This window comes from Saimiri boliviensis, chromosome 18 (assembly GCF_048565385.1).
Source record: "Saimiri boliviensis isolate mSaiBol1 chromosome 18, mSaiBol1.pri, whole genome shotgun sequence".
Taxonomy (NCBI): Eukaryota; Metazoa; Chordata; class Mammalia; order Primates; family Cebidae; genus Saimiri; species Saimiri boliviensis.
In genome coordinates this window covers 4,061,344-4,087,086 of record NC_133466.1, presented here as the reverse complement: position 1 = coordinate 4,087,086, position 25,743 = coordinate 4,061,344, and the positions used below count along the sequence as shown (strand labels likewise).

General features: G+C 48.5%; 1 protein-coding gene across 3 annotated transcripts in view; it reads left to right on the top strand.

Annotated features, from left to right (window-relative positions):
- Positions 1-21,170: 21,170 nt before the first annotated feature.
- Positions 21,171-25,743, top strand: part of ABCG1 (ATP binding cassette subfamily G member 1) — a 78,800-nt gene continuing 74,227 nt past the window's right edge. For 2 of the 3 annotated variants that reach the window (XM_003927586.3, XM_003927587.3), the window contains exon 1: positions 21,171-21,352. In XM_003927586.3, coding sequence (XP_003927635.1) covers positions 21,311-21,352 — 42 coding nt within the window. In that variant the 5' untranslated portion in view covers positions 21,171-21,310. Of the gene's footprint in view, positions 21,353-21,910; positions 22,081-25,743 lie in introns of those variants that run through there. The other variant, XM_074389228.1, reaches the window with a different exon arrangement.

Genomic DNA, 25,743 nt, shown 5'->3' with positions numbered 1-25,743 from the left:
CCCGTCTCTACTAAAAATACAAAAAATTAGCTGGGCATGGTGGCGTGTGCCTGTAATCCCAGCTACTCAGGAGGCTGAGGCAGGAGAATTGCTTGAACCCAGGAGGCGGAGGTTGCGGTGAGCCAAGATCGCGCCATTGCACTCCAGCCTGGGCAACAAGAGCGAAACTCCGTCTCAAAAAAAAAAAAAAAAAAAAAAAAATAGACTTTTCGGCCTACATAGAAGTTAATTCAGCATGCATCATAAACTTCATTCTGAAAATGAAAACAATGGGGCTTCTAGAAGAAGGCATATAAATATACTTTTGTATTCTTCTGGTAGGCAGAGATTTCTTAAAGAAAACACACACATACATACACACAAACCCACTAGATTTAAATTTCATTAAAGCTAAGAACTTCAACTTCTGTCATCAAAAAATGAAAACTGACACCATTACAAAACTGAACAGTCAGCCGGGCGCGGTGGCTCACACCTGTAACCCTCAGCACTTTGGGAGGCCAAGGCAGGTGGATCACCTGAGGTCAAGAGTTCAAGACCAGCCTGGCCAACATGGCAAAACCCTATCTCTACTAAAAATGCAAAAATTAGCCAGGCATGGTGGCATATGCCTGTAATCCCAGCTACTTGGGAGGCTGGGGCAGTAGAATCTCTTGAACCCAGGAAGCAGAGGTTGCAGTGAGCTGAGATTGCACCACTGCACTCTAGCCTGAGTGACAGAGCAGACTCCATCTCAAACACACACACACACACACACACACACACACACACACACACACAAAACAAACAAAAATGTAAATGGCAAACTACAGACTGAGAAAACATTCAAAATCCATCTCTATGTGACAGAGGGCACCTGTCCAGAAATATCAAGCAATGCTACAAACCAACACTGAAAGCAAAACAATACAACTTAAAAAATTAATCAGTACAGAACAGCAAATTGAAACCTCGATAATATGGTCACCACGCTCCAATCAGAGTGGCTACATTTTAAAGAAGGTGACAGTGCACGTGGAGCCTCTGCAACTCTCGCATTGCAGGTGAGAGTATAAGCCAGGAAAAATTTGGAAAACTGGTTGACAGTATCCACCAGCGCTAAGCACATTCTTGTCCCATAACTCGGCAATTTACCTGGTAGATTTCACACAACAAAAACGGATATTTGCGTCCACAAAGGAACAGATACAAGAATGCCGGTGGCAACTTTATTTATAATAACACCAAACTGAAAACACACAAATGCCCACCAAGAGGTGAGTGAAAATCTACTCTGTGACATAAAAGAGTAAACTATGGACACAAGCAAAACACGCATGAATCACAAAGGCTTGTGAATGAAAGAAGCCAGATGCAAAGTGGCAATACTATCTTCCAATTATATAAAGATAGAGAATTTAAAAAGCTAATCTATGGTAATTGAAGCCAAAATAGCGTTTACCTCTAGAGACAGTAATTGGTTAGGAAAGGCAACGGGATCATTTTAAAACAATTCTATATCAGGATCTGGATGGTGAATATACAGGTGTGTATAGGCATATAATATTCATCAGACTTTACAGTAGGATTTGTGCACTTTACTTAAAAAGACAAAAAGTCCTTATAGGAAGGGAAAAATGGCAGCTTCTGGAGCCAGACTTACCTGTTTTGACTTTGGAATTGGGCGCTTTCTTGCTGTGACCTTGGGCAAGTTAAATAATCTGTGCCTTACTTCACCTTGTGAATAATAACCCTGTCTGGCTCCTGAGGCTGTGATGGGGATGAAGTGAGTTAGTGGATAGAGTTCTCAGCACAGAGCACCTGATACAGCCTCCACGCCACTCTGCCTTGTTACCAGGTTTCTGCTAAGCTCCCTTCCAGGGCGAGGTCTCAGAGGCTTCACCAGCTCACTTTCCCTGACTTTGCAGCAATAATCATTGGCTGGAGGTACCGTGATATGATATCATTGAAGTTAATCTAGACAAAAATCCAATTTACCCATAACTATTACACTGTAGACCCAGATGAATTTCAGTTTTTGCCGTAACTGTTTTCAACGTGTGTTATAAAAAATAAATTCCACTATGTTCACAAACGTGAAACTTATAATCTGACCCAAAGTGAGACATAGGTAGATTTTCCTAGTTGGGTCCCTCTGCGGACAGGCAGTAGGTGCTGTTTTGTGCGCAGTGACTTGGGAGGAAACAGAACTGCCCTATAGTAACCCCACTCACTTCCTGTTTTCTGCAGTAATAATTCCATTAGGCAACATTATGACACATGGAATTGCATCATGCTCATCTGAAAACAATCCTCCTGGAGCATCACACAGACACTGAGTTATTGCTTGTAGTTTGGGGGTTCTTACATGTCTGCAGTGGTGAAAACTGAAATTTTGTCCCACTTAAGAAAGTTTCTTCTTCCCTTTATTAATGGCAAAATAAATATATGTCACTTCAGAGGGCGGCAGCAGGACTACCTATGTGCGTGGGTAAGTCACTGGCAAAATGCTTTCTAGTAAGAAAATATTTTTAAATATCCACGTAGGGAGTAAGTGTAACTAACTAGATGTAGATTAAGAAAAATGTAAGCCATGCCTTCCAGTTTAGGCAGCAATCATCTGTGACTTAAACGTGATGTAAAGGAACTACTACCTACACCAGTCAGGTAAGAAATATTGATGAGCTACCCGGACTTGGGAGGTGCAGTGAGGATGAGTCAGAGCCCAGAACATGACGGGGAGAAAGGGCACCCTGAGGACTTGGCCTCCGGTGTGAGGCTCCTGCCCTGGGTGTCTGTGAGGTGGGTGCAGGGGAATCACACGTTCAGGTGGGCCCTCTGCAGGGCTCCCCTTGCCCCTGGTGAGTGTCTGCAGCCAGCCGGACCCATGCGGGTGAGGCCGACTTGGTGGCTTGGATTGCTTCTCCTCTTCAGGGCACTTATAGGATTCTAGATCACTCCAGAGAAGGCTTTGCGTACATACCATGGCTTCCCAGCCTCCTGCTCTCAGCCACTGAAGAAGAATTCTGATTAAGTGTTGGTTATGAATAGTCTTCCTGGAAGTGTGGGCCTTCTATTTTCAACTATTTTACCTGCAGTCTTCATACATCAGGGGTCCCCAACCTTTCTGGTACCAAGGACTGTTTTTTTGTGGAAGACAAGTTTTTCCACGGTTTGGGGGCAAGGTGGAGGGATGGTTTCGGGGGATTCAAGTGCAATACTTTTATGGTGCACTTTTTTTTTTTTTTGAGACGGAGTCTCACTCTGTTGACCAGCCAGCTGGAGTGCAGTGGCATAATCTTGGCTCACTGCAACCTCCACCTCTCAGGTTCAAGAGATTGTCCTGTCTCAGCCTCCTGAGTGGCAGGGATTACAGGTACCTGCCTCCACACCCAGCTAGTTTTTTGTATTTTTAGTAAAGATGGGGTTTCACCATGTTGGCCAGGCTGGTCTCGAACTCCTGACCTCAGGTGATCCACCCACCTCCCAAAATGCTGGGATTACGGGCCATGAGTCACCACACCTGGCCTTTTTTTTTTTTTTTTTTTTTTTTTTGAGAAGTCTCCCTCTGTTGCGCTGGAGTGCAGTGGTGTGATCTCGACTCACCGCAACCTCCACCTTCCAGGTTCAAGCAATTCTCCTGCCTCAGCCTCCTGCGTAACAGGGATTACAGGCACGCACCACAACCCCCATCTAATTCTTGTATTTTTAGTAGAGATGGAGCTTCACCATGTTTGCCAGGCTGATCTCAAACTCCTGACCTCAAGTGATCCACCTGCCTTGACCTCCCGAAGTGCTAGGATTATAGGCATGAGCCACGGTGCCGGACCTATTGCACACTTTTGTATTTTGTTTCTTTGTTTGTTTGTTTGTTATTTTTCTTAAGTCCCAGGGTACATGTGCAGGATGTGCGGGCGTGTTACATAGGTAAATGTGTGCCACGGTGGTTTGCTGCACCTATCAACCCAGCACCTAGGTATTAAGCCCAGCATATTGGGCATTTTTTTTCTAACCCACTTGCCACTATAAAGCCTGCCACCTGATGCAGCTTAACTGTCGCTTGCCACTCACTGATAAGGTTTTGATATGTGTCTGCAAGCAGTTGATTTATCACGGTCTCTGTGCAGTCCAACCTCTCTGCCCATGTTAATCTGGTTAGATTCTCATAAGCAGCGTGCAACCTAGATCCCGCAAGGGCTCAGTTCACAATCGGGTTTGCATTCCCATGAGACTCTAAAGCGCCACTGATCTGACAGAAGGCAGGGCTCAAGCCATAATGCTCCCTGGCCTTTCGCTCATCTCTTGCTGTGTGGCTCTGTTCCTAAGAAGCCACGGATGGGAACCAGTCTGCAGCCCTGTGTTGAAGACCTGTCTTAGATGACAGCGTGAGCTACCCTGAGTTAATCCGAGTGAGCTCCATTCTGTGGACTTTCTTCCACCCCACCACAGAGCTACACCAACCTGAACTTCACTTCTGAGACCTAAGATTCAGCCCTGTGCTCAGCTGACATCAGGGATCACCCACTCTGTGCCAGGAGCGGTTCTTGATGCTGGGCATGCAGGAGTGGACAGAATAGAGAAAGCCCAGCTCTCAAGTGTGGTCAGAAGAGACAGGGAAGAATTTGGAAGCTCAGGCTCAGCTCTAGACTGGGCTTGTTTCAACTTGTTCCATGGGCCTGACGTAGTCTGGAGATGATGTTTGGCTTAGGCTGCGGGAGCTCCTGCTTTGTAGTTTGGGGAAGGGCCAGCCTGAGGCAAACTGGGGAACTGCATCTCTAGCCTTCAGCACTTCTGCCCTTCAGGGTCACCCCTCCAGGCACCCCATCCTGGGGACTTGAACTCTACCCTTGTTCCCCAAACCACCTCACCCTGATGCTATGGTTCTTCTGGTCCATGCTGGGCACAGTGTCCTGCTGACCATGTGGGCACCCGACCCTGCCCTCTGTGATGTCAGCTCCACATGGCTGCAGCGTTTATCACTGATGGATCCCCAGCCCTGGACAGTGCCTGGGGCAGGTTTTGCTCGGGTTGGTCAGCTATTGAGTATGCGGGCCAAGGTTCCACTCCAGATCCCTCTGACTCCCTCGCCAGGCTGTTCTGAGACTGGTGACGGAAGTTGACAACAAATCTGTATATTCGTTTGGCAAGTGCCTGCCTATTGAAACATTACGAACCTGGGGTTGAAGATTGCAGGTTGGTGGGAGTGCCTCTGTGCATGTATCCACCCACTTTTCCTTGCAGAACTTTCTCCACAACAATTCAGCACACGAAGCATGGAGGAGTAAAGCCGTCTGGGGAGAGATGGGCAGTGAAAACTGAAGGCCAGCAGGTTAGAGGAGGGGTGTGACCTCAGGTGCAGCGCTGCCAAATGCATGCACACCTCCCTGTCCATCCCTCTGTCAGTAGCTACCAGGCAACTTAGTCAACCCCATCTTAATTTTACGCAACAGTCACAACAGTCTCGCTCTCTTTTTTTGTATTTTGTTTGAGACAAGATTTTGCTCTGTCGCCCAGGCTGAAGGGCAGTGGCACGATCGCAGCTCACTGCAACCTCTGCCTCCCATGCTCAAGTGATCCTCCCGCCTCAGCCAACCGACTCATTGAGACTACAGGCATGCACCACTACAGCTGGCTAATTTAAAAAAAATTTTTTTTGTAGAGATGAGGTCACACTCTGTTGCCTAGGCTGGTCTTGAACTCCTAGGCTCAAGAGATACTCCTGCCTCGGCCTCCCAAAGTGCTGGGATTACAGGTGTGAGCCGTAGCACCCAGACTTCCAGTCACAGCCATCTCTTTCCGTTTTCATTTTACTGATGAAGACTAAGAGCCTGAGGGGTTCAGACTTGGCCCAGGGTCGCAGATGACTGGTGGCTAGGACCAGCCTCCCGCTCATCACTGTCCACCTGCAGATACTGCGGGGCATGTATGTGTGTGCATACTTTCTAGTAAGGATGCAAAGCTGCCTGGCTTGACTTTGCATTCTTCTGGTTTGCTTTTTTAGCCACCGTCTCTCCTCCTTCCTCACATAGATGTGCCTGCTCCTGTGTCTTCCCAACAATGGGGAGCCCTGCTCTCACCCTATCAAGTGGACAAGTGACAAGGACAATTACATGGGCACCCTCACTCAGCCCCTGACTGTTCCAGTCTGGATGACCTGCTGCCTGTCCCTCCCTAAAGCTCCTCCATCACTTCCCAGCTTCCCATACTCTGTCCAGTGTCTACTCTCTGCCACAGGTTTGGTCCGTGGCCTTGCTTGGGACTGACCTGTGACTTTAAAAATTAAGCCTTTTATTGTGAAGTAATTGTAGGTTCACCTGTAGTTTTAAGAAAGAACGTTAAGAGATCCCACGTAGCCTTTACCCAGCTTCCTCCATGGAAACATCTGGCACAGGTGTCGTATAATGTCACAGCCAGGATGCTGACATTGACAAGCCAAGAAGGAGACCATCCCAGCCCCATAAAGATCTCTCAGGCTGCCTTTAAACAGCCACACCACTTCCCCCCTTCACCCCAACAATCACTCGGCTCTGCCCGACTTGTGCTATTCCGTCATTTCAAGAACGTTACATAAATGCAACTATGTAACATACATGCTCTTGGGAAAAAAAAAATTTTTCTCCTAATTGTTAATTTCCCCTGAAAGATTGTTTTATATCTATGATGCATTTTGAGTTAACTTTGGTATAGGAAAATTTAGGACCAGCTTCCTTTTTCTGGCCATGGATTCCCAAATGCATCAGCAGCGCTTACTGGAAAAACCATTCTTTCTCTACTAATTTGCTTTGTACCTTTGAGCAGTTGTGATTCTGAATTTTCTATTCTATTCCATTGGCCTTTGTGTCTGTTCTTTTGCCAACAGCAAATAGTCTGGATTAGTATACCTATAAAATAAGTCTTGACATCAAGTAGACTGGTTTCTCCTCCTTTATTCTTCTTTTTCAAAATTGTTTTAACTATTCTAATTCCCTGGCCTTTCCTTAAATTTTAGACTACTCTTGTTTATGTCTACAGAAAATTTAGCTGATTTTAATAGCCATTGCATTAAACATGCATCTTTTGGTGATCATTGATATGTTTACTACATTAAATCTTCCAATATATAAATTGTATTCCTCCCCTTTTTTTCCTTTAGTTATTTTTTAACTTTTTTTAAAATCAGAATTTCGTAGGCTTTAACATACAAGTCCTGTGCCTGTTTTGTTAGATTTACACCTAAGTATTGAATTTTGTTTGAGCAGTTGTGAATGGTATCATGTTTTTAATTCCAGTGTCCATATGTTCATTGACAAAGCCCAGAAATAAAATGTATGTATGTTTGTCTTGTATCCTGCAACCTTGCTTGAACTCACTTACTGTTTCAGGAGTGCTTTTGTAGATTGATTGGGATTTCCTAGGTAGACAATCATGTCATTTGAAAATAGAAACATTTTTTTTTCCTTTCCAGTCTGCCATTTATTCCCCTTTCTTGCTTTACCACACTGGCTAGAAATTCTAGCACTATGTTGAATAAGAGTGGTGGAAGCAACATCCTTGCATTATTTTTTATATTAAGGAGAAAGCATTCAGTTGTTCACCATTAATTATATTATTACCTGTAGATTTCTTGTTGATGCTGTTTATCAAGTTGAGGAACTTCTCTATTCCCATTTTTTTTTTTTTAGTGTTTTAATCAGGAGCAGGTATAGAATTTTTTCAGGTGCTTCTTCTGCCTCAGGTGGTATGATCATGTAGTTTTTCCTCTTTAGTCTGTCAATACGGTATATTACACTGATTGACTTTCAAATATCGAACCAGCCTTATGTCCCTGGAATAAACCCCACTTGAATATGGTATATAATTTTCAAAATATATTTCTGAACTCTATTTGCTAGTATTTTGTCAAGTTTTTCTGCATTTATGCTCATGAGGGCCATTGGTCTGCAGTGTAGCAGTCTTGCTGTGTTGCCCAGGCTGGAGTGCAGTGGCTATTCACAGGTGTGACCATCGTTCACTAACACCTTGAACTCCTGGGCTCAAGCAACCCTCTTGCCTCAGCCCATGATCAACTACAGTATTTCTTAAAAATATTATATTTGTCTGATTTTGATATTAGGGTATACTAACTAAATAAAATGAATCAAGAAATGTTTCTTCCTCTTCTGTTTTCTGGAGGAGATTGCCTAGAATTGGTGTTAATTTTTTAAAATGTTTGCTAGAATTCTCCAGCGATATTATCTGGGCCTGGAGAGTTGGGTGGATTTTTTTTGTTTCTTTGTTTTCAAAACTAAACTCAATGTTCTTAATAGTTATGAGACTATTCAAATAGTTTGTTTATATTCAGTGAGTTACAGTTTGTGTTGTTTAAGGAACTGGTTCATTTCATCTATGTTGTCAAATGCATGATTACAGAGCCGTTTGTAGGGTTCCTGCATTGTCCTTTGGATGCTTGTGGGATCTGTAGTGATGCCCCTTGCTCCATCCCTAATATCAGTAATTTGTGTCTTCTCTGTTTTTTCTTTCCTGGTCTTGCTAGAGGTTTGTCAATTTTATTGACTGTGGCCAGACATGGTGGCTCACGCCTGTAATCTCAGCACTTTGGGAGACCAAGGTGGGCAGATCACCTGAGGTCAGGAGTTTGAGACCAGCCTGGCCAACATGATGAAATCCTGTCTCTACTAAAAATAGAAAAATTAGCCAGGCACAGTGGTGGGTGCTTATAATCCCAGCTACTTGGGAGGCTGAGGCATGACAATTACTTGAACCTGTGAGGCAGAGGTTGCAGTGAGCCAAGATCATGCCACTGCATTTCAGCCTGGTTGACACAGTGAGACTCTATCTCAAAAAAAAAAAAAAAAAAAAAAATTATTGATTGTTTCTAAGAACCAGCTTTGTGTTGCATTGATTTTCTCTACTGGCTTTTCTGATTTTTCTTGCCTTTTTCTACATTCTTGAGGTAAGAGTTTCAATTATCACTTTCCAATGCATATGAATTCCATGCTATGAATTTCCCTCTCCTTACCATTTCAGTGGTGTCCCACAAATTTTGATATTTTTCTTTTCATTTTCCTTCAGTTAAATGTATTTTTATTGCCCTTCAGACTCCCTCTTTGCCTCAGAAATTATTTTAAAATATATTGTTTGGATTCTAACTGTTCAGAAGTTTTTCATATCTCTTTCTGTTATTGATTTCTAGTTTGATTCCACTTTGATCAGAAAACGCAATCTGGTGCTCAGCATGGTGGCTCATGCATGGCATCCCAGCGCTTTGTGAGACTAAGGCAGGAAGATCACTTGAAGCCAGGAGTTAGAGACCAGCATGGCAAAACCCCATCTCTACAATGAATATGATAATTAGCCAGGCGTGATGGTGCACACCTGTAATCCCAGCTACTCAGGAGGTTGAGACTTGAGAATCCCCTGTGCCCAGGAGGTGGAGGTTGCAGTGAGCTGAAATCATACCCCTGCACTCCAGCCTGGGTGACAGAAGAAGATTATTCTCTAAATAAATAAATAACATAACATAACATAACATAATCTGTATAATTTAAATTCTTTTAAGTTTGTTGAGGTTTGCTTGTGGCCCAGAATATGGTCTAACTTGGTATCTGCTTTATGGATCCTTGAATGTGCATTCTTCTGTTGTTGGGTGGAGTGTTTTATAAATATTGATCAGATCCTGTTGATTAATAATGTTATTAAGTTCTTCTATATCCTGGTACTACAGGCATGTGCCACCACATCTGGCTACTTTTTAAAGTTTTTATAGACATGGGACCTCACTGCATTGCCCAGGCTGATCTTAAACTCCTGTGCTCAAGCAATCCTCCTGCTTCAGCCTCTCAAAGTGCTGCCCTTCTTGATGGTCAAAGTTTCATTCTTTTACTATTTTATTTATGTTTAAATAACTTTCTTTCATCATTCTTTTAGGTTAAGTCTACTAGTGACACATTTTCTTAGTTTTCCTTTATTTGAGAATGTCTTGATTTCCCCTTTGGTCCTGGATATTTTTGCTGAATATAGAATTCTGGGTTGCCAGTGTTTTTGTTTTTTTGTTTTTGTCTTTCAGGAAATAAAACAATGTTGTGCTAATTCCTTCTGGCTTCTATTGTTTTCAGTGAGAAATATGTTGTCATTCGAATTGCTTTTCCCCCTATGCGTAAGGTATTGTTTCTCTCTCATTGCCTTTAAAATCTCTTCTTTGTCTTCAGTTTCAGAAATTTGACTGTGATACGTTTTGGTGTAGTTTATTTGGGTTTATTCTGTTTGGAGTTTGCTAAGCTTCTAGAATCTGTAGGTTTATGTCTTTTGCCAGGTTTGAAAAGTTTTCCGCTGTTATTTTTTTTATTACTTTTCCACCCCTCAGCCCCATTTCTGGGCTTCTGTTGGATCTTTATTCATAGTCCTACAGGCCCCTCAAGCTCTGTTCATTTTTTGTTCAGTTTATTTATCTCTGTTGTTCAGATTTGATGATTTCTATTGTTCTATTTCCCAGTTTGTTGATTCTTTCTTCTGTCCCCTCCATTCTGTTATTAAGCCCATCTTCTGAGTTTTTAATATTGGTTATTTAATTTTTCAATTATAAAATTTCCATTTTGTTCTTTATATCTTCTATTTTTGCTAGGACTTTCTCCTTTCTTTTTTTTGTGATGAAGTCTCCCTCTTGTCTCCCAGGTTGGAGTACAATGGTGTAATCTCCGCTCACTGTAACCTCCAGCTCCTGGATTCAAGTGATTCTCCTATCTCAGCCTCCCGAGTAGCTGGAATTACAGGCTCCTGTCACCATGCCCAGCTAATTTTTGTATTTTTGGTAGAGATGGGGTTTCACCATGTTAGCCAGGCTGATCTCGAACTCCTGACCTCAGGAGATCCACCCGCCTCGGCCTCCCGAAGTGCTGGGATTACAGGTGTGAGCAACTGTTCCCAGCCAGACTTTCTACTTTCCATTGGATTTTTTTCAAGTGTGCTCAGAATTGCTCACTGTAGCATTTTTATGATGGCTGCTTGTTAACTTTTGTCAGATAATGCTAACCCCTGTGCCATCTTTGTGTTGGCATGCATTGACTGGCATCTATCCACTAATTGTCTTCTCTGACATCACTCTGGCAGGGGAGGGGGCGTGGCACTACCACCTTACTGCCAGGCAAGGGTAGAAGTCCAGGTTCCCTGCTCGGCCTTTGTTGACCCCCAAAAGAGGGGCTCCTCATTACTGCTGGGTGGGGGTTGAAGTTCTGGCTTCCCATTTGGCCTCCACTGATACCTCCCTAGCTGGGGGAGGTAAAAGACCTGACTACTATTCCCCACGTGGTCTTCATGACATCACAGGGTGGGGAGTATCCTTGTTAAACTAGGTGGTGGTGAAAGTCCTGACTCTACTGGGTCTCCTGTCGCCACCCCAGCAAGGTGGAGAAGGAGCTTCTCATTATTGCCCAGTGGGAGCAGAAGTCCAGACTTCCTAATTGGCCTTCTCTGATGCATATAGTATGGCTAGAGGAGTAGGGGTTGATTTACGTGCCTAATTACAGCCTGAGGAGAGTGGAAATCTAAGCTCACTCCTCATTTACTTGCTGGCATCGGTGGATATTTGACCACAGCTTATTCTGGAATGTTTGGTTGAAGCAGAGAAGTCATTGTTGAAAAATTTTCTATCCTCCTAGGTTGCCCCCTTCCTGTTCTTTTGGCTAGAGAGAGCAGGCTTTTGTTGGGACTTTTTTTTTTTTTTAATTTTTTTATTTTTTTTTGTCTGTGCTCATTGGCATTTCCAGGATCTCAGCTTCTTCAACTCAAAGTCTGAGATATAAGATACAAAATAGAATCCCAGGGACCTCACCACAGTATGGCTCCTTGGGTACCTAAGATCCTTGGATGCTTTACCTTCCTTTCCCCATCTTCTAGGGTCTCCTTATGTTTGTTTTGTATAATATCCAAGGTTTTAAATTGTGCTCAGAGGAAGGAGTAGGGAAAAACATATCTATTCCATCTCCCCACAAGCCTGTTTTATGACTTTCTGCAGATTGAATTTGGGCTTCCTGTAGAAATTTGCCTGTTTGAAATAGGTTTGCCCTCTTTACCCAGTAAATACTTGACAGAAGTGAAAACGTGGAAAAGATACTTATCCAGGTGCTGGGAGACCTGGGTCTTTGTCTGGGTTTTATGGCCCTACGCAGGTTACAAACCTCATGGAATCTCCATTTTCTTATTTTCATGTGGCAGGATAATTTATTGAGATAATTTCTGATATGAATTTTCCCTGCTCTAGAAAGATTCTCCTCCCTTTAAAAAGTAGTCATGTCTTTTTTTTTCTTTTTAAAATGAGTTGTTTTTCTCCTAAAGCCTTTAGGGAGTTGCAGGGCCTTAGGCAGAAGTTTCCAGGCACGAGGAAGATAATCTCTCTAATCAAACTTTTGCTTTCGAAAGCTTAGGCTCCACAAGGTGCCTACCACAAGCCCCCCTGGAGGGGAGGAATGCAGAGCTGGAGTCCTGGGGGAGGGAGGCAGGAGGGTCAGGAGAAATGTCACAGAGCCTGAAGTGGGGAGGCTGTGGAGTCTGCAGGCACCAGGAGAGCTCAGAGATCTCAGGGAGGGAAGAGGGCTTCTGCTCAGGTGATCAGGGTGCTGAGTCCACTGAAGACTTGAGCTGTGGCCTTTGGAGCCATAGAGAGTTGATCTAGGCCTGACCTGGGCATGGTTAGGAGGAGCTGCCTCTGAAGGACCAGGCAGAGATCATCTCACTGACAGAAATAACAAAATGTGGGCTGCCCAGCACCCGGTGTGAAAGTGTAAAACCCATGAGGGTCCATCGATGGCACCTGCTCTCCTACCCCACAGGGCGTTCTGAGGCAAAATGCAATTATGCACATCACAGTCTTTTCCAAGGCGTTTGAGGTTGTCCAGACATAACTCGCGGTTTTTATTAAGCACCCACTCCAGCTAGGTTCCATCTGGGAATGATGCTGGAGCAAAGAAACATCAGTGAGATCTGGAATTTATCATCTCTTTGTGGAGATAATGCATGCACTGGGCGAGGAAGACGCTAAGGGTTAGAGGGTCAATCTAGAAACTGCTTGTAAGGATTTTCTCATAAACTGGCTTTGGGCCTCTGACTTTTAACTTCCTTGTCAAACTGACGATCCTAATCAAAACTATTTAGCTGCAAGTGACTGAAATCTAATCCACACTAGTTCAAGGTCAGAAGGTAGAGCAGAAGATTCCATAAGAGAAAGTAATAATAATGAGCACCAGCATTTATAAGATGCATGCTATGTGCCAGGCATAGTTTCAAATGCCAACTCCTCGAATCCTTGAAACAATCTCATGAGGCGAGCAGGATCGATCGTCAGCCCACCTAACAGCTGAGGTTGCAGGGGCACCGAGAAGAACGAGCTTGTTTAAAGAGCTGCCATCTGGCTCTGGGGCCCAGCACTTATCAAAGGTTAAAAGTGGTTACCCAGCTGCTTGGGAAGGGCCAAGGATGGACAATGGGCATGAACTCAGGAGGGCAAGATGGAGGGGTTCCAGCGATGAAAGGGCTTTGTCACTGCCTCCGTCTTCCTAGCCAGACAAACAATCTCCTTAGAACTTGTCAACACCAGTGGAACAGGGAAAGAAACCTCTGCCTCTTAGGGTCCAGGTCTCACAGTTCCCTGTGAGAACTCTGATGGTCCCACTGGGTTTGTGTGTCTTTTCCAGAACATCAGTAGTGGCCAGAGGGATGGGATGTTCTGGCTGGTTCTGGGTTGGGGTTGTGTTCTACAGTTGACTACACAGAGTCAGGGGTGGGAGGTTCCTCGGAAGAAAGGTGGGGTACACAGTGGCTCCAGTAACTTCCTAGCAGGGACCTGTTCTAGGAGTGATGAGAAGCTTTGAATTATTTGTGAGAAGGAAGCCTCCCGTCGTTTTGCGGTGTCTGTCTTGAGACTGCCCTAATATTCAACTTTGAAGGTCATCCTGTGGCCAGATGTTATTTACTCTTCCTTCGCTTAAAGCAATGGTTTCCCAGATCTTTTCCAGCCACTCTTGGTTCCATGCTAATGGAAGAAAACAAAAGGAGTCCGTCTGTAATACTTAACTTGTCTTGTCCTAACTTAATCTATGAAGTATCTACTTGCAGTGTTTCCCCTGAAACCATCGCTCATCATGTGTCTTGCCATCGTAACCTCCAGGCCTTTGCTGCCTCCCTCCCTCTACCCTGCACCTCCCTCTCCTCTTTGGCTTCCCTCATCTCACGGCCCCTCCTTTGCACTGACCTCCTGGCAGGCTGTGTGTGTTTGAGGAAGAAGGGGTCCTCTCTGGAGCAGGGCTGGCTGACCAGAGGAACCGAAAGGGTGCATCTGGATACTGAAGACGGAACACCACTGAAGCCAAGAGTGCCAGCAAAATAGGACGCAAAGAGTGGAGAGGAAGCATTCCCATTTCTTTAAAATGAACCAACACACAGACTTCCTACATGGTGTGTCCACCCAGCCTCACCCCGCTGCCCTCCATAATGACGTGGTCTCTGCATCTGACCCCCTTTCCCAGGCTTCCCCTTGAAGAGCTGAGGCATGGCTTTCCTCTGCACCTGTTCTCCCTCCTTTGTCCACTGCCTTCCCCTTTTCTCTTTCCTTCCTTTCCTCGTTTCTACCTCTCTTATTTCCTTCCTTCCTTTCTTTCTCCCTGCTATGATCCAAATGGTATCCTCCACAAATTCATATGTTAGAACCTAAAACCCACTGTGACAGTGTAAAGAGATACGGTCCTTGGGAAGTGATTAGGCCATGATGAATGGGATTGATGCCCTTATTAAATGGTTTGAAACAGGTAGAAGGGAGCCCCTTTCCTTTCTACCATGGAGGGCACAGAAGGCACATCTTTGAGAAACAGGCTCTAGACACTGAATTTTCTGGTGCCTTGAGTTTGGACTTCCCAGCCCCTAGAACTGTGAACAATACATTTCTGTTGTTTATAAGTTACCCAGTCTAAGATACTTTGTTATAGGAGTCCTGATGGACTGAGACAGAAGTTGGTACCAAGAAGCAGAGTACTGCAGAAACAAATAGCTGCAAATGTGGAAGTGGCTCTGGACCTGGGCAGTGGGCAGAGGTTGGAAGAGTTTAGAGGAGCAGGCTAAGAAAGCCTGGACTGCCAGGAATGGACATAAAGAGTGATCCTGGTCAGGGCTCAGAGGAAGAGGAGACAGAACCTCTGAGATTTTGTAAGTGGCCGTGATCAGAATGCTGATGGAAATATGGATGGTAAAGGTCACTCTGTTGAGGCGTCAGACAGAAATGAGGAACGTGTTACTGGAAATGGGAGGAAAGGCCATCCTCGTGACAGATGGCAAAGACTTGGCTGAATTGTTTGTCTCCTCATGTTCTGTGAAAGTCAGAGTGGCAAGGGATGAACTCGAATATTTGGTGAAAGGAACTCTCTAAACCATGTGTTAAGGACACTGCATAGCTTCTCTCCGCTGCTCACGGTAAAATGTGAGAAGGCAAGAAATCAGAGAATTTATACTTAAAGGGGAGCAGACCTTATAGACTCAGCATATTCTCAGCTTGGACAAACTGTAAAGAAGAAAAAAAAAACGTGTTTGGGGGATTGAGGGTGTAGCCAAACTAGTGTTTCGGGCAGAGATGAGCATGGACAGACAGAAGCCAAGTGCTGTGATGAAAACAGTGATGGCATCACCCTGAAGGCATTTCCGAGGTTATTAGTGCCGCCCTCCCCTCACAGGTCCGGAGTGCCGAGGTCTGGGGGACAGAACCATGCTCATCGAGGGGCCTTGGGTGCCTGCAGGACCTCAGCACTGCTGTCCAGCGCTGCCTCAAGCCTCAGCTCCCACATTCCGGTGCTGCGCTCATCAGTGGCCCCAGCTGTGGTGCGGGCTGCATGTGTCCCCTCAGAGGGCACAGTCAATCCTTGGCCATCTCCATGGGTGTGCAGAGGGCAGAAGCTGTGGAGGCATGGCTAATCCATCTGGATTTTAGAGGAAGCTTTGGAGAGCTTTGGGATCCAGGCAGAGAACTGCCACAGAGGTGAGGCCACTGCAGAGACCCCCACCCCCCGTCACCAGGACAATGCCCATTGGAGCTGTGGGGACAGGGTCACCTGAAGATCTCAGACCAGCAGAGCCACTGGCATGCACCTCCAGCCTGAGAGAGCCACAGGCAGGGGACTCCAACCCATGAGAGCTGCAGCGTGGGCTGTGCCTAGCAAATCCATGTGGTAGGTGCCACCCAGACCCCTAGGGGCCCAAGCCCCTCCTTAGAGTATCAGGAAGGTGGGAACGTGAGTCAAAGAAGATATAATAGTTTTTGCCCCGTTGGGTTCTGGGCTTACTTGAGACCTGTTATCCCTTTCTTCTTTCCTGTTTTTCTCTTTTGAAATGGAAACGTCTGTCCTGTGCCTGCCCCATCCTTGCATTTTGGAAGCACATAACTCGCTCGACCCCAAGAGGATGTGTACCTTGAGTCCCATTCACATCTGATTTTAATGACGTGCAGGTGGGACTCTGGACTTTTGATTTTTGATTTGGTGCTGGGAACAATTTAAGATTTTGGGCACTGCTGAGATGGAATGAACACATTTGGCTTGTGAGAAGAATGTGAATTTTGGAGGGCCAGGGGAGGAATGCGATGGTCTGAATGTCGGGGTTCCCCCTAAATTTATTCCTTGGGACCTAATGCCCAGTATGATTAATACTCTGATAGCACTAAGAAGTTTGGCCTTTGGGAAGTGATTAGGTCATGAAGTCTTTGCCACATGAATAGGATGGAGCTCTCATAAGACAGGTCGTGGGGACCATTTCTTCCCCTTCCATCATGTGAGGACACAAAGGCCCCCACCTGACACCAGAGATGCTGGAGTCGGACCTCGGATCTCCCAGCTTCCAGTACTGTGATCAATACATTCCTGTAGTTTGCAGATTTCCCAGTCTAAGATAATTTGTTACAAAAGACAGAATAAACTAAGACACACATACACTCTCTCCCTCCCTTGGTCAGAGAAGCCAAGAGAGCAGGGGCCAGGCTGGCCAGAAGGTTCAGCCCAGGGCAAGTTCTCCACAGGGATGCCTCCTGATGATGAGCGCCTGCTGTGTCATCCTGGATGCCACCAGTGTGGTGTTCATCCCTGTCAGCCAGGACAGCCATAATCCCCTCTTTCCTACTTATACTTGGGGCTGCCTCTTCTGTTCTTAACTGGCTGGGAGTTATCTCAGTCAGAGATTCGGGTTGTGAAAAGCAGGCAAGCAAACAAACACCTCTCTGCATCCTCCTCCCCCTTCTCTTACCTGTTTTCCAGGCTCTGGGGAAAGAAATCCCACAAACTGTCACACTTCATATTGCCATCAGACAGTGGTGGGCATGGTGCAGAGAGGAGCTGTGCAAAGGGGCAGAGGGACTGCCTTCTTTGTTTTTTCGCTTTCTTCCCTGAAACGGGGAGGCGTCGAGTGAGCAAGATGTCCCGGCTACACAGTGAAGCACAGAGCGGCTGAAGACACAGCAGGCAGGACAGGGGCGTGTGCACACTGGCAGGCTGGCCTCGGCCCCGGTGGGGACATGGAGAGACCTTCAGGGGAACCAGGGATTCAGAGACTTATTGTTGGGGTCCTGCAGAAGGTGCGGCAATTCCAGCCACCAAGCCAGTCTCACCCCGACGGTCTGGCTGGTTGCAGAAACTCACCAGGGGCAATGGGCCGTCCCCCCAGCAGGCCCACCTGGACATGTGACTCCCCTGCAGCCACCCTCACAAGCACCAAGTACGGGATCCTCACACCAGAGGCCAAGTCCCCAGGGTGCCCCTTTCCCCCTTCATGTTCAGCCTCAGCAGCTGGAAGTCCACAGAAATAAATCAGGCACTCCTAAAATGGGCCATCAGAGGGGAGGGCAGATGGAGTAAGAGTTCTCTTCCCACAGACCTAGACGTCCATGGACTCCACTCAGAGTCGACTGAACGACGCTGTTGACTGCAGGTCAAGGCCAACATGGGCTGTGCTAACCGATGCCCACCTCCAGCGGGAAGGAGCACGTCACCTCACTGTTCTGTCCCGATCACACTGAACAGGTGTTCTGTGGTGGGCTCTGAATCCCACGAGAGACACTGAGGAAGGGGAAAGTGGGACGAAAGGGCGTCATCTAGGAAGCCACACTGGAGAGACTGGGGCATTCGATCTAGAGAACAAGGGCCTGGAGAGAACATTGATGCCGTCACTGGGCGCCCGGGGCCTACTCTGGGGAGTGACTCCATGTTGCTGTGGTGTGCAGAGCAGTCAGGGTGACAGGGAGTCCAATCAGACACAGGTGCAGTTTGGTGACAACACAATAATGGAGAGGGTTGCCTGTTGAGGTAGTGATATGATCTGGCTGTGTCCCCACCCAAATCTCATTTCGGATTGTAGCTCCCATAATTCCCATGTGTTGTGGTAAGGACTCAGTCAGAGATACTTGAATAATGGGGGCAAGTCTTTCCCATGCTGTTCTTGTGATGTGAGTAAGTCTCATGAGATCTGATGGGTTTATAAAGGGGCGTTTCCCTGCACAAGCTCCCTCTCTTGTCTGCCACCATGCAAGACATGGCTTTCACCTTCTGCCATGATCAGGAGGCTTCCCAAGCCACATGGAACTGGGATTCTATCAAACCTCTTTCCTCTGTAAATTGTCTCAGGTATGTATTTATCAGCAGCGTGAAAATGGACTAATAGACAGGATGCAGCTCCCCTGTCAGCAATGTCTTAGCAGAAATGTTGGGGCTGGCTCTAAGCTGGTCCTGCAAGAGCGCCCCTTGCCTGCTTCACCCTCAGGGTTATACTTGGAATGCCCTGAATGGCCTTGGCCAGCCCCTACGCTGGGCACCCATGCTTAGTCTTTCTGCAGGTTCCATTGTGGTTAATTACCCCACGTGAGCCAGGCCAGGCCCATCATGGTTTGGCAGCCCCACAGTGCACTGGTTGCTGCCAGCTGACAGGAGCAAGCCTGAAGCTGCTGGGGACGGTGCAGAGACAGCCTGCCCGAGGGGAGACCACTTGGGGAGGGCGGGGCCATGGAAAGAGCAAGAGGCCAGGGCTGAGGACAGAGTGGTACCGGTCCTGGGTTCCAGCAGGCCTGGAACAGGTGCACTCTGAACCTTTCTGTACTTAGTCTCAACCAGTTGGAGTTTCTGTTCCTTACAGCCAAGAGTCTTGATAGGAATGGCGGGGATCTGTGCTATGCTGCCATTGCTTGGCTTCTTCGCTGCTCGGACGCTGGAGAGTGACATAGCAGGGACTAGAGTGGGAAGCCTGCTCAGTGCCGGGCATGGTAGAAAGCGCTTGCCAGGCCTTATTTCCCATGTGGTGGGGATTTTGACCCCACTGTACAGCTGGGTAAGTGAGGACCCTTTCACTTGTCCTGCAACAGAAAATTCAGCAGCCAAAGCCAACAGGGATCTGGCATGGCATCTTCCCTCTCTGACTTCATCCTCATGCTCCACATGCTGTCCCCCCTGGCCGTTGCCACCAGCCCAGCAAGCACTGCTCTCACCTCCGCTTCCTGACCAGCCACTGCGGACAGGCTGGATGGGGGCCATCAACCCACTGAAGCCCATTGCCTATTCTTGAGCTGAAGGTCAATCAATCCCGCATAAGTCTTGGGGCAGAGAACTGGGGGGAGGTAGAGGAGGGGGAATGTCTAGAGGGAAATTCTGGGGACATTCCTGGAAGTGAGGAGGACATCGCTGCAGGCACCCAGACGTCTCTCACTTGCCCTGGCCACATGGACAGCTCCTCCCTGGCTGTGTCCATGCCTCCTCTCCTGCTCCAGGCCCTGTCTGTTCCTGGAGCAAGGTGGGTCCCAGGGCTGGGCACCAGCCCCCATGTCCAGCGGCGAGGCACCTTCCTTCCGCATTTTGGCGCAAATGCTCCCCAGGTTTGTGGATCTGAATCCTCTTCCCAACACACTCAGGCTTTGCTGGCCTCCCTGTGGTGTATGTGTAAGGCACCACATGGCCTCCGAGGCCTGGCACTTGGGCAATAACACCTGGCAAACACAGCAGTCAGATTCCTTCATCTCAGCCAAGTATAAAATCCAGATAACGAACTAACTCTTAAGACAACACCATTCAGACAAATGCAGGGCCTTCTCCCCCTTAAACTCATAACCGTGTCTCCTTTCTCTCCTTTGATTCGAGGGGGAGAATTTGGTTATGGTCATCTGACCGGTGGGTGTGAGGTCCACCTGCCTGACGTAAAAAGCCATGCCTCCTTTCTAGGTGAGGAGAAAGACAGAGACCTGCTCCTCTGAGGTGTGGTTGGAAGAGGGGCGGGAACCCAGGTGTGCTGGAAATGAAAAGAAATGCAGTCCTGTTTTTCGTCCCAAAATGCAAACAACTGCACAAAAGCATTGGGGCCCGAGACAGAGTAAAGAATGCCTTGTCACCATGGATACAAGGAAATGGCCCCACTTATATATAATAAGGGCTTTGGAGATGCTGGACCATCTGATATTCCAGCCTGGGGCCACACGGGAGGGTGACCTAGCGTCATTCCTTATGCAGTTCCATGAACACAGCTATGGCCAGGTTTTGAACCGTGCTCTGGAAACACCTCTGTCTGCAGAAAATGAGGCTTTTCTTTTTTGTTTGGGGGTGAGCAGAGAGCAGAGGCCTGGGCATCTTCCCTCAGCACCGCTTTGTAACCCAGCACTTAGCATCACGGCTGACACACAGCAATGTCACACGTGTGAGTGCACACGTTGCCTCACTGCAGGGGGTCGCCCCACACCAGTGCCGTTGGGGCTGTTGGAGTGGTCAGATCTTCTTCAGTCCTCAAGCTTCTACCTGGCAGAGAGCTGTCCAACAACGGGGGGGAGGGGAGGAAGCCACACCAGCAAGAAAGAAGCCCCCTGCATCTCGCCCTCCCTCCCTGGACGCCCCCTCTCTGGCCCCATCACACAGTCGCTTGCAGGCTTGGAGGCAGTGGATTTCCCAGTCTGGAAACCCCGATGCCTGTCGGGTGTCCCCGCAACGTCACCCGGGCTGTGCTGGTCCAGCCTCCGCGAGTTCGAGACCCAGGGGTTCCGGGGTGGCAGGAGGCTCCCACGGCGCCTGCGAGGCCTCAGCCCGGGCGGCCCCCGGAACCCGCGCTTCAGGGCGCCGGGTCCGCCGCCCCCCGCAGGAACAAAACAAGAGCACGCGCACCTGCCGGCCCGCCCGCCCCCTCGGTGCCGGCCAATTGCGCGCGCGGGGCGGGGCCGGGCTCGCCGGAGCCGGAGCCAGAGCCAGAGCCGGATCCCCGCCGGAGCCGGAGCGCAGCCCGCACCCAGCGCGTCGGCCGAGCCGGAGCCAGCGCAGCCTCGGCCCCGCAGCCCAAGCCTCGTCCCCGCCGCCGCCGCCCCCGGGGCATGGCCTGTCTGATGGCCGCTTTCTCGGTCGGCACCGCCATGGTGAGTGAACGCATCCTTCGCCAGCCGGGCTCGGTTTTATTTTCAAGGAGAGCAGGAAACACACAAAGACTCGCACGCTCGACCTGACACCCTTCCCTGGAGCGTGTCCTCTGGGCGCTTACCCAGGGCACCCCATCGAGGCGCCCGGTTCCAATCGCTGCTCCCGCCTCTCCACCCGGGCCACCTGGAGCCTCGGGATGCCCGTCGCACTGGCCGGGAACACGGACAAGGTGGAGGGGCCGGGAGTGGGGCGAGGGCAGCGAGCAGCCCTACAAGTGGACCAATGGCCTTGACCTGATGGGCTCCGGGCGGGGGGCGTGCGGCCCTGGGGACCCAGAGCGCACTGGAGACCGGGGAGGGGATGCCGCTTGGGCCGGAGGGAAGAGGGGGAGCCCCGCGCGCGCGGCTGTGGGTTTGGGGAGCGGGGAGTTCTCGCGCCATCCCCAGGAACGCCAGGCAAGGTCTAGAGGAACAAAAGAGGGAGCTGCCCCCGGAGAGCCGGAGCCCGCGGCTGCACTCCCGGGGACGCCTCTCCCGGACCCACTAGGGGAGGGGGCGGCGAAGGCCGGGGGACACCGCGAGGGGCGAGCCCGGATTCCTGCCGGCCGCCTTTCCGTGCGCGCCGGAGAGACGCGGTGGCGACAAGGACGCGCATCTCACTTCCCCCGGCTCCGGAGAGGGGTGTCCGGGTGCCGGTGCCGGCGAGTTCACTGCTGGACACGGTGACTGCAAGTGGTGTTCCCAGGGGTGGTCAGGAGTCTCCCGTGGCTGGTTTTCTGGCATTAGGAATAAACAACGAACCAACCATCAGGCCCCCAGCCACCCACCTCACCTTATCCTAGGGCCCCTCATGCCTACGCCCAGCACTCCAGCATCGCAGAGGCAGCTAAAGAACAAATGGAAAGTCTTCCGTATTCCACGCCGTGTATCTGTGTAGTTACTACCCGGATAGTTACTTCCCCGAGGCTGCAAGCCCGCAGTGCATGGCACGCTGCGGGGCTCACCCCGCCCCTCCCCTCTATTTCATTTTTAGCATCCTGTGTTTGAAGTCAGCAGGGCTCAGCAGGATTTGACCGACAGTTACCTCTTGCCTTGAGCTCAAGAGAAAAAAAAAAAAAAAAAAAAAAAAAACAAAAAAAAAACACGTAGCCAGGTTTCTGCGCATGCTCCGCTGTGACAACTGCATCCTATGATTCCAAACAGGTTACTGTAGAACATACTGAGCCTCGCCAGCTCATTATATAATGATTTTGTGTAAACGATAGAATGGGGCCGCAGCCCCGGCCAGGCGGTGGGTGGAGGAGGGGACAGCCGGGGCGGGAGACCCCGCAGGCTGCCTCTGCCCTCTGGGCTGCCCTGCCTTCCCTGCGTGGCTTCTCCATAGAAGAGGCAGTGAATAAAACGGAAAAGCCATTTCCCTCCTGGTGACACTTGCTTTTCTCTGGTTGAATCTTTGGGCCACAGTTGGATATTCTGCCTTTTGCCCTTGTTCGTCTATTCAGATTCCTAAATGAGGTTGGCAATGGGAAATTAAGATTGCTGATGTTAGTTGCAGGTAGAAAAAGTTATAGACCTTGTATTAGATGCTAGGTGATTCTTGAAATCCTTTTAGAGCTGCAAAGGTACATATGGAAAAATAATGAATCCAATATTTTAAGATACAGGTTTTTAATGCCAAGATTTTTTAATGGTATATTATGATTTGATACAGCCCGCAGAGCTCAACTGCTTGTTATGTGTAAACTCTAATAGCGGGGCTCATTGTTTTTGGAGAACACTGTTTTGCTTTCAAAATTATTTTCCTCCCTGAAAACTTGGTATTTAAAAAAAGTTTCAACATTCCTACTCATGCACATCTGTCCCACCCTGAAAGCACTAGTCTGATCTTAGAGGCTAAGCAGAGTTAGGCCCCAGCTGGTCCTTGAATGAGAGACCATCTGGGAATTCTGGAGGCTGTAGGGTTAAAAGAAAAATAAATTTCAAATAAAATAAATTCTGTTCAAGTCATAAACAGCCCTTCAGAGATACCCAGGATCTGAAGCTTTGCTTTTTCCTCACCTCCTGCTCTGGGTCCATCCTGGTGTGGTCCCTCTGAGTTGTGAGTCAAAGGAGGTGCCTAGGTCTGAGCCAGGCACTTGGGGGAGCATGCTGGGTGGGGTCAGTGGGCACACAATGGGTGGCAAATGTTTCCAGTGGGAGGGCAATGTTTGGAGCTGTTCTGGGATTCCGAGGAACCCCTCCAGCACAATACAGCCTCTGGCTCAGTTAAGGCTGTGATGCCTTGTTTATTTTCCTCTGGGCAGTCGCCTGGAGGACTCCTGGTCAGTGCATTTTCCTCTTATGTGCTTAGGATGCTTAGGTGGGTACCCAGGCTGGCAGCAGTGAACCAAAGAGAGACGATAGAGAGCTGCATGCTAACTGTGCTGCTGACTGGCCCCCTCTTCCTCTTCCTGACTCCCTCATGGGGCTGGGAGAAAAAGTTTCTATCTCTGTGTCCCTGGTGGAAATGGAGTGAATGCAGCTCACCATGACCTGAGGGTGGCTTACTGACAGTTAGAGACCCTCCCCAGCTAAATAGGCGTCTCTATCTGCCCAGGATTCAAACTGCAATCACAGGCCACTCTGCTCAGTGCCCAGGAAAATATTCCCATGAACAGCAGCCAGGAATGATCCAAACAGGGTCTCTCTGGCATTCCACATCTATGAATGAACTTACTATGGCTTACAATGCATTGTGCCGCACAAATCGTATGTGGCCCGGTGCGGGGGTGGGGGAAGGTCAAAGACAGTGCTTCAGTAGGATAGCGAAACAGAAGAGCGAAAGGAAAAAATGAGAGAAGATGCATTTGCTTTAATTTTAATGAGCTCAGGAGGCTAAGGAGAAGCTCGCTGTAACCTACATTGCCGGCTGCTCTCATCGGAGGATGTGTTTCCAGAGAGCTGGTCTATTTTGGACTGATAGGCCACTGCCTCGCCTCACACGGTTTCCATGAGTTTATTAATTGGGTGAGGCTGTTGGATGCCGTGGAGGAAAGGTGGTCAACTGTAAGCATTGCTTTGGTGTTGGTTTATTTGGGCTGGGGCTGTATGATTTCTTCAGTGTAGATTTTCCTATAATGGACAAGGGCTGGGAAGACACCGAAACACCCGCAACTCACCCCTGGAAGGCCGAGCAAAAGTCAAGGGCTGCTACAGAGGCTTGTGGCCTCAGACTTGGAAGCCTCTCACAGCAGGGTCCAGCCTGGCCACACCCTGATCGTGGGGTCTTGGGCAAATCAGACAACGTCTCTGTGCTTTCTATGCCTCCTCTGAGCTGGAGATGGTCCTCTCACCCCCCAGCACCCCCATCCCTGTTAGAGTTGTGGAGGTAACAAGAGGCATAATCTATACAGGCTGGAGTTTAATAGGCACATGATAATTGCTGTGTCAACAGCCACTATTGTTTGTAATCACTTACCTAGCATGCACAAGCCATTATTAATTAATTAAATCACAAGTACTTGACTCTGGCTTATCTCTTTCTTACTCCCAAATCAGTTTAGCCACCAGGCTTTGTCCTCCTGGCCCGTCCCCTTGCCTTCAGCCCCACTCAGCTCAGCCGATCCAGGCCAGCATCACCCCGCCTGGTTCACAGCAGGAGACACTTCTGCAGTTCTGGTCCTGTCATTCCTTCAGGGTTCTCCAAAGAGCTCTAGATAGAATGCAAAACCCTTAATCAAGTCGGCAAGCCCTTCACCACGGGCACACTGTTTGCCCCTCTAGTCTCATCTTATTCTAAAGCCCCCTGCCCTCCCGCCCAAATCCACACTCCAGCCCCTGCATTTCTTACAGGGCTCTGAATACCCCACTCTCTCGTACTGCTGGGACTTTGTATATGCTGTTCCCTAGCAGAGGCCACCAGGAGCCAGCACCCCTCCCTCTCACTTTGTTAAACTTAGCTAAGATTCTGTTTCTGCAGACTTTGTCCTGCGTCTCCCCATCTCAGGGTCTGTGTTGCATTAGATATCCCTTCTGAGTTGCTCATATTCTACTAGCAGCCTGGCTTTTGCCTTGACCTATTGTAATTAGTTGGTCTTCCTCAAAATGAAAGAAGCCAATCACAGGCACATACCGGGGAAATGCAGTGACCGAGGGTCTCAAGGCGACTGCCCAGGAGAAAATAACCAAGGCATCACAGAAGCACAGCGGAGCTTCTCTCAACAATCCGGAGGCACTTAAGCTTTCCACCTGGCTCCTGCCTTGACCTAGTGTAATTAGCTGCCTGTTTTCTTTCCTGGGGCCAGATCTCGAACTTGAGCTTGCTAGGTCTGGGGCCATGTCTGTCAGGCTGACTGCTGACCCCAGGGCTTTATCTGGTGCTCAGTTTGTCCAATGAATGAGTGAGAGAGGGA